Source organism: Ylistrum balloti, unplaced genomic scaffold (genome assembly GCF_031769215.1).
Source record: "Ylistrum balloti isolate Yb309-2 unplaced genomic scaffold, AGI_CSIRO_Ybal_v1 Utg369586, whole genome shotgun sequence".
In the NCBI taxonomy this organism is placed as follows: domain Eukaryota; kingdom Metazoa; phylum Mollusca; class Bivalvia; order Pectinida; family Pectinidae; genus Ylistrum; species Ylistrum balloti.
In genome coordinates, this window is record NW_026781874.1 from 446,202 (window position 1) to 464,103 (window position 17,902).

At 34.5% G+C, this 17,902-nt stretch overlaps 1 protein-coding gene across 1 annotated transcript; it reads right to left on the reverse strand.

Annotated features, from left to right (window-relative positions):
- Positions 1-5,409: 5,409 nt before the first annotated feature.
- Positions 5,410-15,450, reverse strand: LOC132543980 (zinc finger protein GLIS2-like). The gene is made up of 6 exons (XM_060207541.1): positions 15,417-15,450; positions 10,909-11,095; positions 9,424-9,911; positions 7,581-7,828; positions 6,622-6,740; positions 5,410-6,104 (listed from the first exon to the last, which is right to left on the reverse strand). The coding sequence occupies exons 1-6, from the start codon at positions 15,426-15,428 to the stop codon at positions 5,410-5,412; spliced, it is 1,749 nt and encodes a 582-aa protein (XP_060063524.1). The 5' UTR covers positions 15,429-15,450.
- Between the last annotated feature and the right edge of the window lie 2,452 nt (positions 15,451-17,902).

The following is a 17,902-nucleotide window of genomic DNA, read 5'->3' on the forward strand; positions in this document are numbered from 1 at the left end:
AGTTTAATAATTTCAGTGACCAAAAGCACTAAATAATGATTACTGCTAGAATATACAAATTTACAGTATATATTCATACGCATACACATAGCCTTAATTGGATAAAAAAAAATATACTCATAAATATTTGTAATTTACACAAAATATATACATAGGTGTTGTTTTGAAATTAAAGTAACGGAAATCATGTACATTTCACCATGGAGATGAGTTAACATAAATTGTTAAAAAAGCACCTTTAATAGTGTTGAGTCAATCAGTGTTTTATCAAACAACACAAGAAAATGGTGTTGTAAGTGATGGGCAATCACGAAAACTCTGATCACCATATGAAACATCATTAGAATTAAAATCTAACAAGCTGAGAGTATTGCAACCAACCCATAGTTCCCTACCTCCAACACTAATACTGACTAAAGAACCATAACTCTTCATTTTCAGGATGAAAGTCTTCATTCATGGTTCTGTTAAGTTTGGTGAAACTGTTGATGTTTGAAAGAAAGTTCAAACAAGAAAAAGAATCCTAGTATCTGTAAAAACCTTATTATACCTGTTTGCTTCACAATACTTCAAAAACTAAATGAAATTAAAAGTAGCCAATAACATTTCATTAACTTTTAATGAGTTCAGAATAAAGAATATAAGAATACATGTAAATGACAATATTTGGCTAAGGTTCAAAGATCACGAATGAAACATACTGTACCACATTAACTCACATTCATTGGTGGATTTGAATGGTTGCTAACCTACAGAGTCATTTAACATAATAACAAAAAATTCCAGAAGGATCTTGATGCTCCCAATTCCTGGATCTTTGTTCTTTGAAATTTGGATCTTTTATCTTTTTTCTTTCCTCTTTGCTCTTAATAATGCCAAATTTGAACATTCCTCTTCAGAAATAGCAATAATAATCTTTCACTGCCAAAACTAAGATTGAAAGTTGTAAACCATTTGGGTTTTTTTTATCAGTCTAAAAATCAAAAGGGTACAACTAATGACTGAGGGGAATGTAACCTACATGGAGAATTTCCGAAAGATCCATTCAGTATTTCTCCAGGAAAAGGGATACAAACTTTCATGGTCAAAATCCAAGATGGACACCTGTTAGCCTTTTTTCTGGTTTTCAGTCGAAAATCAAAAGAGCACAACTAAGGACAAAGGGACATCTACAAATTAAAATTGAGAAAGATTCATTTTGTGCTTCACTAGAAATAGCATTGTCAACTGGACAAAGGAAGTTGCTTGCAGGACTTCTCTGGGAAACAAAGACAATAATATGTCTTTGTCAAAATCCAAGAAGTTGGCTATCCTATTTTTCCTATCTGTCCCAAAACAAAACATGCATAACTACTGACTAAGGAAAAGCTACATATGAAACTTAAAGATCCATCAAATGCTAATCAAGAAATAGTGATAACAAACTATGTCTGGCAAAAACCAAGATGTCTGACTATAAGCCACTTTGTCCAAAACCTTGGATCAAGGCAAACTCTAAATGAAATTTGAGAATGATCTCCAGTGATTCTTCAGATACAGCAATAACAAGAATTGTTTAAGAACTGATGATTTGATTGCAGATATGGGCAAAAAAATATTATAAGAAACGTTAGATATCACATTATGATCTTCAGGTACCCATTAATGGAGGCAAATGAATGAATCAATTGAATTAACAGTAACAATATTTAAGTATCAAAACCACAGATGATTGTCTGTTGGCTATCCTCCTCTTCCATTCAGCCACCAAGGTATACTAAAACATGCACAACTTGAGACAAACCAGATTGGACATATGGAAATAGAGAAATATTTTGTCTTTATTTCTTAAAACTCTCAACTGAACATTTTTCAATATGCATTTATAATAAAATCTACTGTACATTTGAAATTTAAGGAAAATATTTTCTGAAACGGTGATAATATAAATGAATTACTAAAATAAAGAATGTCCACTTGTCTGTCATTTTGCCTTCAAATCAGTCTCAAATTTGAACTCTCAAACATTTTCTAAGAGACATTGATAACAAAATTTATTGTTCAAATCAAGGGTGGCCTCTTTCTTAAATGTATCAACCTTTTTTCCAATTTTGTTTTCAGGGGTCTCCCCTCTTATTTCTTTTTTTACATGATCAATCTCATATAATTGAAAATGAAACAAAGATTTAAGTTAATCTACATATGCTACATGAGAAATATGATATAACCATCGGGAACTGCTTTAGAAATAAGGTCACAAAGACATGATAAAGATTTGATGGACAATAATCCAAGGTCTTGTGACGTGTTTTGTTAGTCAATACTGAATATACTATAGATGTTGGCTTGTTTAATAGTTCAAATTTTTGCTGTTTTTTTCTTTTCTTTTTTATCAAAACCTTGAATCAACAAGGACACAGAAGTCACAAAGCAGACTTGTTATCTCTATTCATTAAATTTTTTCAATGTCAATTCTTGACAATTTCATTCCATTTCCATTAATAATAGAAATGATCTGTTGCAGGATGTGCATAACATTACAATGATCACAGACAAGGGGCATTAGAAAAACTTGTCTGATTTAAAATGGTACCATGTAAACTAGAAAGATACAGAATTCAAGAGATGGTGACCATTTTATCGAAACAAGCATTCTGAGATTATGGCTATTGTGATATGAAATAGCACTTCCATCAGCTTGTTTTGTAAAAGAATTCAAAATTTTCAAAAGATAAAGTAAATTATTTCATATAAATGTGACAGACCAAAGAAAGAATAAATTTAATCGCAGTTCATAAACTGTAACTGCGTCTAAGACTGATGAAAGGAAATGTCGGTTTTAATTGTACTTACAAGTAGCTACATTCTAAATGCAAATGTCAGTAATGTAGAAATCAACTAGTGTCATTGTAGATATATTGTGATCTATATATCAAAAGAATTTACATTTGCAAGATAGCATGAACAGAATAACAATACACGGACAAAGGCCATGACTCAGAGAAACCCCTAATGGAGATCATTATATAACGACACACTCATCCTAACACTGTATCTGGATCTTCTCAATGTGACCAACAACACTATAGGTGGAAGGAGTTCGATTCACAAGAATGACATCATCTTAATGGAAAAGTGTCGAAATTCTGAGTAATTTGAAAAAAAAAAAAAAAAAAAAACATTACACCAGTCTGAAATTGTGACACAAAGTTTTATCATTATGCAATCTATGTATTATTTCGGTGGAGATACAAAAAAAAGATATATTCACAAAGGGACCAACTCAGATTTAGAGAAAGTAAAAAGACGTCATCTCCCTTTGAACCATTAGAGTGCTAATTATAGTAAGCAATGATGAAAACTTTACCAATTTGTCTAGTATGAAAACTAAGCCTATTTAATTTCTCTTTAAAGATATGTAAATTTGTGCTGTACAATAAAAGTGAAATTTCTTTCTATTACATCAAAATCAAGTTATTTCAATAGTATGTATATTTACACCTCTTCATATTTACAACCTCAACATACATGTCATTTTGATAAAATGATACAAATATTACATGTTCAATATATGTAGTACATAATTACATACCTGTATATCACAGACAACACTTTGAATTAAAAACATCACATATTCTTACCACATCTTACCAGAACATTTAACCATAAACAGAGAAAAATCCCCACGAGGTGAAAATTTGTCATAAAACAAGGTCTAATGAGCGTAAATGTATATTTTACCCAAGTATAGTTCAAATAGTGTATGCAGAGTTCTCTCCAGTAAATAAAGCAAAAAAGAAGAGGAGTAACTCCAGAAGCCAGGACCAGGTTTCAGATCAGTGTTTTATTCTTTCATCAACAGAGCTGGTAGCCAACAGAATAGTAACAGGTAAAGACTTTTTCTCCACAAGACAATCTATTTCAGGATTTCTAAATGTGTACATTTTCATACAAAAGAGAAAATGATATTTAATAGGCAACATTTTTAACATTTGTAATTTGGGAACATGTCAATTAATATATAATCCAAGATAAAAAAATTCCTGTTTTGAAATAATATCATGTCAACCAAATTCAAAATTATGTCAACTTCTTTGTAATCAGCGATTACAAGAGAAAATATTTAGAGTTTCCATGAAGCCTCTTAATTGGAAAAGAACATATCTATTATAATTCTACAATGTTACTTTTTTAAGATGCCTTAACCTTATTTTTAAGTATATACTTTAATAATCTTCCCAAGACTTACTTATAGTTTAGGATATCACATATCCAAATACTTTGTCTTCAAGTTTCATGTTTTGCAATATCTTTTTATTGTAATTTGTCTTTGTATGGGCTTTTTTTCTGAAAATTACTGTTTTATAGTTTTAAATGAGAGGAATTTTTTGTGTGAAAATGAAAGACTAGAAATGTTTGCACTCATTTCACCTTTGATTTAATGAGGTCACAGTGACCTTGCTTTATCAGTGCAATGCATGCAGCACGTGAAAGATTCATATTCTTAAAAATTCAAGCATCTCTACGACATTTTAATAGCTTCATACATGTAGTTATAATGCAGGCATATTCATATTAGAATATGTCAATGTTTATTCAAAGGGAGACAACCATATGAAAAATAATCAAACTGAGGTTTATAAAGAGTAATGCACCTGTAACACCTGTGAAAAAGAATCCAGTTAAGTGAATGGTCATCTTTCCTTTGGCTATACATGGAAGCTGAAGCAACCAAAACAAATTTTTTAAACGGTACTGAGTTACTTCCCTTATTAGATTTGTTACACCTGGATAGCACCAATGATAAGTTGTATGATAGCAGCCATATTAGTTTTCCATTTTGAGTTTTGTCTTTAATGTCAATTCTTAGTTTTGTTTTCAGATGAAATTGTTTTTAGCTAAAAGTCTATAAAATTAATTGCAGAATTACATACTTTTCTTCCACAAAAATAATTTACATATTCATAATACTAAAACTGAAGTGTAAATGATCAAATCTAACTTAAACGATGGTGTCTTTTACTTAATAAGAATTAACATCTATCAGGTAATTCTGTGGTAGGAAATGATCTTATAGGAGGTTTACCTTCATCTCAATTTCACATTGGCATACTGTCAGTTAAATCTGGAGTAACCAACAGGACTTATCAATGTATCTACAAAACCCCATAAAATCCTATCAAAAATAACTTTTCATGACAAAATTCTAACTTTCTTTAATAAACAAAATGAAACATATTAAGATTTCCAATATAAAAACTAAACTGCCATTATTCTTACTGAAACATTCTCTAAGTAACACTCATCCAATACTGTTTTCTTTTAAATATAACTTTGCATGATTTTAACTTTTAAAGGGAAAATGATTTCATCAGACAAAAATTTTAATATTGTACATAAAAAATATTAAAGATTTTGATCACATTGTAGTCAGGAATGTATTAAATCCCATTTACTTGTTGAAAAATTTGAAACCTCTCTATCCCCAACTTCAATGTCTGTGTCTGTTTCTGAAGAAGTGTTCGTGGTTAAGTCCAAAGGACCATCTTGACACTTCTCATCCTGGTCATCAGAGCTCTTGTCTGTGCTGAGATCAAGTTTAATTGGTGAAGTGGGAGAGAGGGAACTGAGGATACGATCTGTTTGAGTGGACGTCGTTTGTGTCGTTGTGACAGGTGTTGATAACATTGTAGACGATAAGAGAGGATTCGATGTGAAGCTTGATACATGCATAATGTTGTGTACTGACATGAGCTGTGATGGCATCGGTGAGGGAGGAAGGATACTACCTGGAGACAAGGGTAGAAATCTATTCACAGGAGGGGAGTGTATTGATCCGTGAGGGGAGCTTGTGGTGAGAGATGGGGATACGGGGGTAGGAATGTTTGATAAGTACAACGATTTGTTATTTTTGGCAATCTGTTTTTCATTTTCACGATAATAGTGTCCATGAGTTCGTACATGCTTACGGAGAGAACTCGGGTCTGTGTATCGTTTGTTACATCCTGGCATTTTACATATATAAGGTTTTTCCTCCTGGTGAGTCCGCACATGTTTGAATCTGTCACTTGAGTTTGAATATGCCTTGTTACATCCTTCAAAAGGACAAGCATATGGCTTCTCACCTGAAACATTGAAGTCATAAGACTGAGTTACAAATGGTCTTTATTGATAGGTGAAAGGATTAAATAACACGAAACTGCACTACAATAAAGAAAGATGGTAGGTCTGAAACTATATTGCCTTATATCCATGTTTAGTTGAAAATGTTACCATATACAGTTCACAAGTATCTCATATGGATCATTGAATGAATTTTGAAAGCTTTTTCTAGGATTTGAAACAGGTGGTTGGTCTTAAAAAGTAGACAGCTGAATACTACTGTGGTGAAGTAACATTCTACATTTTTCCTCAAACAAATGGAGGGTTCACAGTTGATAAATATGAAGTTATTTTTGTCAGCAGTTCAGTTGAAGAAATATCAGGTTTTTGGCAATTTTTATCAAAAATTTAACAATGCAGTGGAATGTGTAGATTTTCAGAATATCATATTCATATGGTGGCATAATCATATGTCAATGTTTCAAGTGCTTCATTTTGAAAGGGTCAACTCTCTTTAATGTTGACTCTCCATGTTCTTACCTGTATGAGACCTGTTGTGTATTTTGAGATTTTCTAGTCGTGAGAAACACTTTCCACAGATGCTACACTTGTGAGGTTTCTCGTTTGTGTGGGTACGAATATGAATCAACATCTTGTACCTAAAACACAGGTAAAGACAAGAACCATCTTTATTCTTTACAGTAACAAGAAGCCCATATAGTCTGTACCTGGTTTCGTCAAAGAAACTGCTTCATCTAAAGTAAATAGAAAGCAATTGAAATATTGATATCTAAATCCCCTCTTGGGTTCCGTCATTCCCGCCCGAGGGGGTCCAGACCTAATGAAACTCAGACAAGAAAAATGATTTAAAAGAATTTGTTCTATTTCCTCTATACGGCCAACCCTTCCGGGCCCTGGGGACTGAGATCCGCCATTTATACAAAATTGATAGCCCTTCACTAATGGATGCTTCAGACCAATTGGGACAAAAATCATGACATTCATACTGAAGAGAAAGATTTTGCTCAATTTGTCCTATTGGATTGGGTCCCATCTGATTAGACAAACAACCGCCATTTCTACAAAACTCATTCCCTTTACTAAAGGATGCTTTAGATTAAATTGGGACAGAATCCTGATATCCCTAATAGTAGAAGAAAGATATTGCTCTCGTTGGGCCACTTCTGCCTCGGGGAGAAGAGACCAAGCGTTTATACAGAACTGATACCCCTTCAACCAATGATACTTTTGACCAAATTTTATCAAAATCCAATCATTCCTACAGAAGGTCATGCAGATCCACTTAAGGATGAAACGGGTAAAAAAATACCAAATGAATGGAAGAAATTTACTTTGAAGCTGTTTTAATTGTTGACCCTAAATGGAATCTGTCTAGTACATGCAGTTATAATGATTTTTAATTTTTTAAACAAGCACCTTGTATATCATTTCCTTAATATGAAGAGAAATTTCCACTTTACATGCTTTTGAGAACTCACCTAGCATTGAAGCCTTTGCCTTTCCGTGGACAGCCATCCCATTTACACTGGTAGTCAATATCCGGACGTTCCACCTTGACGTGCGAGTCATTAACATGGTTTACTAAATCGTCCAATAGAATGAATTTTCTATCACAGCCGACCCAACGGCATCCATAAAACTCTATTCCTACTGCCTCTTTTTCGCTTGCAAATATTTTTATAAAAGACGGTGATGAGTCGGAGTTCGGCGATAACTGAGAGCTTGACTGAAATAAAACAGAAAAATAAATTATCAAACAAAGATATTTATTATGTATCAAACAATTTTAAATGTATTTCCTTTTGTGTCAGTTTAGATTTAGTTGTTGACCAAATGACCGGACTGTAACATATTGAAAAATAACATGCAGGTTACACTGAACATATTAAAAAAATTGAGTATAAGTTTGAGGGTTCCATTTCTAGTTTTTGTAATAGATACCACTCAACTTCAGATATTTTAAAATCATCTATTCATAATTATCCAGCGGAAGTTTTCTAAGAAATTATCTGAATCACATAAATTTGCCAAATTAAAGGTATACTGAGGCTTCAATTGATTAATATCCAAGGATAAGATTGACACATACTGTAAATATTCTGTATTAGAATGACATCAATTATCACCAATGGCAATCGATACAGATATGCCTATATAGCTATCAAGTTTTAATCTAGATTTTCCCTTAACAATTCCAATTTGTTTATTTTTGTAGATACAATAATTCTAAACAAGCTCAGCTATACCAATTTAACTACCTCCAACTGACTACATGTTGCTACATGTTTTCTTCGTGAATAAAATATTTGAAATATCAATATAATAGGTCAAATGGGCCTTCATCGCTCACAAGTATTTAATTTTTCTTCAAAAACAAAATTGTTTTTTGTCATAAAAACAATAACACACATTATCATAATTCAAGTGGGTACATACGATCAATTTTAACCAGTTTCTTACTAACACTAACAGCTTCTAATCTTCCACTCTAAAAAAAAAGACAGTTATTACCTGGATTACAGGTAAATGTAAAACTTTTTTACTCCAAAGATTCTTGGGCTTCATCCTAGGAACTTGTCAGTCAAATACCAGACCTCTCTGAATCTTATGGTTTGACAAAATTGGTATTAAGGTCTTAACCATGTGACCTTAAATATGAGTTAAGGTTTTCCCAAACTTTGTTGGGCTTTTTATCCTAGGAACCTATCAGCCAAATACCATGTTTCTGTACATTTTCGTTTGTCAGAAGAAATCAGTTAAAGGTTTAAACAAATCTGACGTTCTGCACCTATTATTTAGTCGGAGGGACTTGAAGAGGCCCATGAGCCTTAATGGTCATCTAACTATAAAGACCTATATATGACAGTGGCTAAGTAGGCTGTAAATACATTGCTCATCTACTCTTCACCTTACAAAGAAGACAATGTTGGTCAAGGTCATTTCTTTACAAACTTTGTTGGTTTTCATCCTTGGAACCTATCAGCCAAATACGATGTTTCTGTACATTTTGGTTTGTCAGAAGAAATTAGATAAAGGTTTAAACAAATTTGACCCCTTTGACCTTGAATATAGGTCAAAGGGCATTTTTCTTCCCAGACTTTGTCAGGCTTCATCCAAGCAACCTATCTGCCAAATACCATGATATTTGGTTTGTTGGTTACTGAGAAGAAGTTGTCTAAATGGTAAAGTCTATGCCTGACAATGAACAGAAGATGAGCCTCCAGCCACTGCATAAGCTTACACTTGGCCCTTGAGTCAGGTGGGTTTATAAAAATTGTGTCACAACATAATAGGATTATTTCTGTCATTCGAAAATTATACCTGTACACCTCCATCTCCATGAAGATCCAGACTTGGATGACCTAAAGAAAGAGGAGAGCCCAGGCCAGGGGAGGCAACTGTTGTGTCCATGAGACTAGATGTTGACAAATTCAAACCAACAGAGCCAACCGTGGCTATAATACTCGGCCGTATAAACTCTTGGACATCTTGTTGAATTGAACTAAAATTGGCATAAAGAGCTACAGGTAAAGCAACAGGGTTTTTGCTATCACAGGGAAATGACAAAGAGTCAATTCCCTGTGGACTTGTGGGAAGTGCCTGTGAAAGACACAATGGTGGCATTGAGGAACATAAGCTCTCTGAGCTACCATTGTTGTTAAAAGCACCAAGTCTGTTGCTGGAGCAAAGTGGTGGTGAATGGCTTGGAGAATCCATGTTGCTGGTCTGTTCTAGTAAATTACTAGTACTGCCCTCTGGTGATGGCAACATTAGCCGTTCCCCTCCTTCTTCATCCATCATAAGTTTGCCTGCAGAAATAAAAACATCAGAGCATTTCTTTAATGATGAAATATATATTCAAAAAGAATAAATTTTGTATTAAACCAGAGGCCCATGCCTTTTTGGTCCCCAGAGATAAATACTGTCATTTTTCTTGTAACATATTATGGAAATAATCTTGTTGATAAAGTAACATAACATGCACTACAGTGTATTTCTAATACAAAGGTAAACTGTGCATGACATAAGGTGCCATCCAACGCTAAGGCTTCTGTCCACATTTCAAAAGAAATTACACTTAAAAACTCCTTTTTGCTATACAAACTCTTCCCTCCATGAAGAGATGAAGAGTATTTAATAGATTTTATCAATCTGGGTATTGAGAGAATTTTCAAAATTTCAGTCAATTTGACCATTTTTGGAACTGGTGCCCATCAGCTGCTGGAGGTCAGCCCAGAACAATATGTATATATATCAATTTGGTACCTAAGACCCCTTTTTGGACTTGCCTCTCTGTCCCCCTAGGCCATTGGGGACCATATAATTTACAATTTTGGTTCACAAAAGAATTCTTTGAAATTATATCAGTTAGCATCATTTTGCCAGTTAATCAAATACAGTCATTTAAAGGTTTAAACAAAATAGATCCCTTTGAATATGGGTCAAGGTCACTTTTCCCCCAAACTTTGCCAGGCTAGGAATACATCAGCTAAACACCATTCCTATTTGCGTTTTGGTTAATCAGATTAAAGTTTTTCTAAGGTTTTATCAAATCTGACCCCGGTTACTTTGAATACAGGTCAAGGTCATTTCTATCTGCATTCTTTGTGGGGCTTCATCCCAACATTATAACATTCCGCCAGACAAATACCACAACATTTTGTGTGTTGGTTATTAAGAAGAAGGCATTTAAATGGAAAAGCTGACACTGGTTGGACAAATGGACAACAGATGCTGGGCCAAAGCAAAAGCTTTTACGGCCCTTTGGGACAGAGGAGCTAATAACTGACACTTAAGAAAACTTACCATTAACACATTGTTTATCAGGTGTTTTGCCATTAAGTATAGAACTGTTGTCATGTATGTTTTCGATGTTGAGCAAGCTGTGACCATCATTGTCTGTGAGACAGGTGGGTCCTTTTCCATTGCTACAGGTTGTTTCCTTACTGCTAGCTTTTTTGTGGAGACGACGAGCACAAGTGTTCAGTATAACCTATAAAATATCAGAGTAACATGTACATGCTTGTATAAAAAATTTAAATAATGGTTTTAAATAAGGTTTATCAGTTATATAAAACTTCTAAATGCCAATGTAATATTTTTGAACAAATTCATGACCTCTTTACAATAAACAGGCTATCCATGTCCCATATTTGAATTTTGCTCCAACCAAAATGATTTTCTTGAATAAAAGATCCAAGAGGGATCTTGGTGCCAACCATTGTCTGATCTTTTGGTTTGTAAAAGTTGCAAACTTTTTTCCTTTGTTTCAGCTCTAACTTTTGAAATTTAAAAAATGCTCTGCAAAGACAGCAATAATAATCCTTACTTTCAAATATATAGATATTAAGAAATTAAAATTCAGTGTCTTTTACAAATACAGAATAAAAATAATATTTGTTTTGCTACCTCAGTAAGCCTATATGGTTGCCTACATGATAATGATGTAATGGTTCAATTGTCTATTAGTCATTTTAGAAAAGGGAGATAATTATGGATATGAAAAAGAAAAAGTACTTGTAGAGATAAGAATCTTGAGGTTTTTCTTGTAAAACCAATTTTCATGATGCAATGCTTGTCATAACTTTAGAATGTATATCTTCCACTAAATCCAATTCATTTGTATATAATATAGATGCATAAGAGAACCCAATAAAACCCCTTGTAGGGAGCCCCTCTTACCTGCCTGTCATAGAGAGGAAAGGGGAGGCAAGTTGAGGGAGGGACTCAGTAAAGGTATGGTAAGTAGTATTTATTTCAGTAATAACTACTATATCTTTATTATAATACGAGTTTGTATTACGGTGGAGGACACTCACACATTCCAGTGCAAAACCAATTACAGGGCAATTTAGAAGGGCCAAAATAACACCCAAGGGGAATATTTGCCTGTGGACAGACAACATGGGATGGGATGCTTACTACTGACAAGGGATTAGCCTCTGACTGTGGCACAAGCAAAGGAACAACAGAAAAAAGGTCATCAGAAACAGAAGCCAAAGTTCTCAGGTAAAAGTCTGTAAAGGTGGTCTGTCTTATCCAGAAGGTGGCTGACAGACTTCCTGAAAGGAGAACCCAAGACGTAGCAAGAGCCCTGACGAGGGTTTTATTGGACTCTCTTTCCTTTATATTATATACAAATAAATTGGAATTAGTGGAAGAAATGCATATGCAATGAAATTATTCTTTAAAATTGTTTTGATATCATAATTGGTAATTGGTTTTCTAAAAAATTAGATTCTGTAAGCAGGTGTGACAAAATCTGGTGTAGATTTTTGCACTTCAGTATAGATATTCCCTCCCAAGTAAATTGTTAGAGATTTCCCCTCCGTAACATTTCATTAGACTGATGTTTTACTTCTTTCTTTCAGTCCACTAAACAAAAAATTGTTGTTTAACACGGCTGTTGTGCTTACTAGACATAGAAGAGGATATGGCAGCTATATTTGTGACAACATTTTAATCCACATGAAATGATAGAACATGTCCAAATTGTGTGAAAAACAACTGGACTTTACCTTGAAACTAGACCAATGTCGAGGAAGGGCCCCGCATAATACCTACCCCTTATGATTGAGTTTCTTAATATTAAGAAATATATGGACAGGTGTCAAGTATTGAAAGCAACTTTCATCAAAATCCAATGAAAATGGACAGATGGACAGATATATGGATCGACGGACAGGGAAACGGACGGACGGACAGACAGACGGACAGGGTGAACATTGAACTTGAATGAGGGGCTTATGTACCAAGTATCACAAAGCAAGTTTTAAAGAAATCCCAAATCATTCCTTCAGAAGATATTCTCTGTAAAACATTCAGCCAATCAGATTGCAGCAGCCTCATTAAATATGCGCGGAATTCGGCAAACATCGAACTTGAGTGAGGGACTTATGTACCAAGTATCATAAGCAAGTTTCATCGAAATCCCATCATTCCTTATCAAGATATCGCGTGGAAAGCGAAACCGACAGACATGTAAAACATTCAGCCAATCAGATTGCAGCAGCCTCATTAAATATGCGCGGAATTTGGCGAACATCGAACTTGAGCAAGGGACTTATGTACCAAGTATCATAAGCATGTTTCATCGAAATCCCATCATTCCTTCTCAAGATATCGCGCGGAAAGCGAAACCGACAGACATGTAAAACATTCAGCCAATCAGATTGCAGCAGCCTCATTAAATATGCGCGGAATTTGGCGAACATCGAACTTGAGCGAGGGACTTATGTACCAAGTATCATAAGCAAGTTTCATCGAAATCTCATCATTCCTTCTCAAGATATCGCGCAGAAAGCGAAACCGACAGACATGTAAAACATTCAGCCAATCAGATTGCAGCAGCCTCATTAAATATGCGCGGAATTCGGCAAACATCGAACTTGAGTGAGGGACTTATGTACCAAGTATCATAAGCAAGTTTCATCGAAATCCCATCATTCCTTCTCAAGATATCGCGTGGAAAGCGAAACCGACAGACATGTAAAACATTCAGCCAATCAGATTGCAGCAGCCTCATTAAATATGCGCGGAATTTGGCGAACATCGAACTTGAGCAAGGGACTTATGTACCAAGTATCATAAGCATGTTTCATCGAAATCCCATCATTCCTTCTCAAGATATCGCGCGGAAAGCAAAACCGACAGACATGTAAAACATTCAGCCAATCAGATTGCAGCAGCCTCATTAAATATGCGTGGAATTTGGCGAACATCGAACTTGAGCGAGGGACTTATGTACCAAGTATCATAAGCAAGTTTCATCGAAATCTCATCATTCCTTCTCAAGATATCGCGCGGAAAGCGAAACCGACAGACATGTAAAACATTCAGCCAATCAGATTGCAGCAGCCTCATTAAATATGCGCGGAATTCGGCAAACATCGAACTTGAGTAAGGGACTTATGTACCAAGTATCATAAGCAAGTTTCATCGAAATCCCATCATTCCTTCTCAAGATATCGCGCGGAAAGCGAAACCGACAGACATGTAAAACATTCAGCCAATCAGATTGCAGCAGCCTCATTAAATATGCGCGGAATTTGGCGAACATCGAACTTGAGCGAGGGACTTATGTACCAAGTATCATAAGCAAGTTTCATCAAAATCTCATCATTCCTTCTCAAGATATCGTGCGGAAAGCGAAACGGACAGACAGACAGACAGACAGACAGACAGACAGACAGACAGACAGACAGACAGACAGACAGACAGACAGACAGACAGACAGACAGACAGACGGACAGACAGACAGACAGACGGACAGACAGACAGACGGACAGACGGACAAGGTGATTACTATAGGGCACCCGCATCGCGATGCGGGGCCCTAATAATTGATGGACTAGATACCATATATAGGTAAGTCACATGCTCGGTGGTGTAGTACAAGGCAGAGTCAACAAAAATAATAATATCTCACCAACATACTTAGCACTATCCTTCTCCCTTCCCGCTACCCCACACAAACAAATTTAATTCACAGTTGAGTGATTTTTACCTGTGACAGATTATCTAACACTGGTTCCGAGTGAATATGCAGGTGAATAAAACATAACATACCTAAACACCTATTGCCTCGAATAACTGCCTTGAAAGAATAACCTGGCCATCTCTGGCCAATAATTAACACAGAAGAGCTTTTTCTTAAATCACTGAATGCTTTAATTCATTGTTGCTTTACATCCTATGAACAGTCAGGGTCATTTAAGGACATATCAGGTTTGGGTGATGGAGGAAAGTTCCTAAGAGAAAAAATAACCGACCTGCGGTTAGTACCTGGCGACTCCCCCCAAGTAGGCCTTGAACCCGCGATCCAGAGGTGGAGGGCTAGTGATAAAGACGGCCAGACACCTTAACTACTCAACAACTTCAGTCCCTTTAATCACTGAGCATGTTACATCATTTACAAGTGGTAGCAGATGTGACACACAGCTGAGCTGATATGATAATGTTATGGAGTTAATGTACCAGTAATTACATTGTTACTTATACATGCAGACTGCTGAAACCATTTTTTTTTCTAAATAGATTCTATTGATTTTATATCAGATTCAACACTATTATTATATTGCATGTTGACGGATTTTAATAATTTCATAAAACGTCCAACTTTTGACAGAATGACTGGAATATATTGAGCCTTAATGTGCTAAAATACATGTGCTATTTAAATTTTCAATAAAACATTTTTGAAAATTCTTTTTATTGAGTAATGTTCATAAATACATTTTTTGTTCTGCCATTCATAGTGGCATTTGCTTGCTCATTCCTATTATGACACATAGTAATATGTAACAAAGACTTACCTCTGATTTCATTCTTAGCTGCTTCCTTCGAAGTAGAGCAGTAACCACAGTGAAGCTGTGCTGTGACAATGCTGTATTGGCACAAGTGTCATCTTTCTTTACTACACCTCCTTTATAAAGGATATCCAATATCACAAGCACGAATCAGCTTCATCTGTAGAAATATCGTGAAAAACATTTAAGTGATGACAGGTACATTATTCCATCACAGTTATATAGCTATCTGACCTGAAAAACTGTCAATAAGTGGGCGTCTACTACTTCAGTCTTCAATTGCCTTGAAGATATACAAGAGGCCCCATTGGGCCTTTAAAAATGGTTATCAGACTAAGAATATATATACAATAGAGGTTCAAAGGGCCTGAATGGCTCAACTGTTTAACAGTTGATACAGAAGACACTGTCAGTTCATAAAGTCAATATCTGCAAGTTTGAATACTTATTTCTCAAGCATGCTACTAAAAAAATAACATGACTGAGGACCTATTGTTTATTGAAAGCAGAAATTTCCACATTTGATTCCGGTGACATTGAAAGACCTTTTGGTTATTGAAAAGCATTTGTTCAAAGATTTTAACACATTTGACCCCTGTGACCTTCAAAGTGGGTCAAGGTCATTCATTTGAACAAACTTGGTTCTTCTTTCATCCCAGCATACTAAAGGCCAAACATAAGAACCCTGTGCCTCTTGCATAAAGAGAAGAATTAATAAGTTGTTTGAATGGAAAGTTTACTCGCAACGATGGTCAAAACACCATGGCTATAAAGCCATTTTGACTCTTCTGTCACATGATCTTATACAAAGTATCAGTTAATAAAGATATCCCCAGGAAACTTCTAAATTAAATCTACATTCTAACATACAACACATTTCAGGTTGGCCAGTGGAATTTTCAAATTATACCTATCCCATGACACTTTTTCTCATATTCTAAATTTAAAACATTGCACAGTGCATTTTTTTTATCAAGATACAAACTTTCAAGGTCTAACATATATATCCTTTTAATGGTGTTTTCTGTACCTGTTATAATCTAATATATCTAAATCAAATATAGTGTATGATCGATGAAGTAATAACATCATTAAAATTCACTGTCAAATAATTAATATGCACCCAATGAACGTATTTTTTTGTTAGGATCCAGTACCAACATTGTACCATACAGTCAATATCATACTGCACTAGACTCAACCTCTACATATTGATATGAACTCCACAGTACGTCTCCTATAAAAGCCTTGAATCCTCTGGTGATAAGAGGATGTTTTAGAGAGCATTTTCAACCTTGTAAATTGACTTTACAGTGGTAAAATTTCTAAGGATTTTTTTTTTAATTTATCATAACACTATAGAATTTACAGGAACTATAATACTGCAGCCTAATAGAATCAATTTTGTTATCATACTATAGACTGTGGTTTCAGGTCTTTTTCAAGCCAAAAAATTTATCAAAAAATGTTCACTCCTGCACCATTGTGCATTGAATATTGATTTTACAATGAAGTTTACCAGGGGAAAGAAATGTTAAGGTCACTAGCTAGACTGCTATTAAAGATTGTACAGGGTGTGAACTTTCAGATCAATATATCACAAGATTTATCTTACAACTTTAAAGTTACACAGGCTAAAATTCTGGTTAATATGGTACATGTTGAAACAAGAGATCTCTGAGGGATCTTGGTGTCCATTTGCTCTGATGTTAGACTGACCATTTCTATCTTATGACTTTTTTCCAGTAATTTGTTATTGTCCAGTTGAAGTGGTAGTTACATATTCAAATCTTAAATTAAAAATGGTTCTTTGTGGTCATCTGGTGCACAATTTCAATTAATTTGGCACCTTCATGAATTTGTCATCTATGACAATACCTTCAAAAAGTTCTTAGAAAATAATAAAGAAATCATTCTCAAAACCCAAAGAGACTGCTGCCAGTGATGTTGAATATACAACCTCCTAGGACCTAAAATATTGACAGATTTTCAAAATAATTCTTAGTGATTTCATATAAATATAGTGATTATAAAATTCAAATGTCAAAATCCGAAACACACTGCAGCCATCTTGAAATTTGTATAACACAAAATAGCAAATCATTTGATTACGACAATCTGTTGTTCTGGAGAAATAGCTATCATAAATTTGAAATGTCAAATTATAAAAAAAAATGTCTGCATGCATCTATCTTACTTATTGGATTATGCTCTTATGAATGCATCAATAACTAAAACCCATATACTAAATAAGTCGTTGGAATTTCAAGAAGATCCCTTCTGCATTTCTAAAGAAGCAGAGAGCTACCACAGAAAATTGTTAAAAGACAGACTTATGAAGAGATGAATCATGGATCTTAAGATGATGGGCAAAAAAACCATTAAGTATTAGATCTCAATTTATTAAATAAATTATTTTGATATTTTTAAAATGATTGCATGTACAGAAATTCTAAATATATTCAGTACAAAAGAATTGTATTATCAACAAA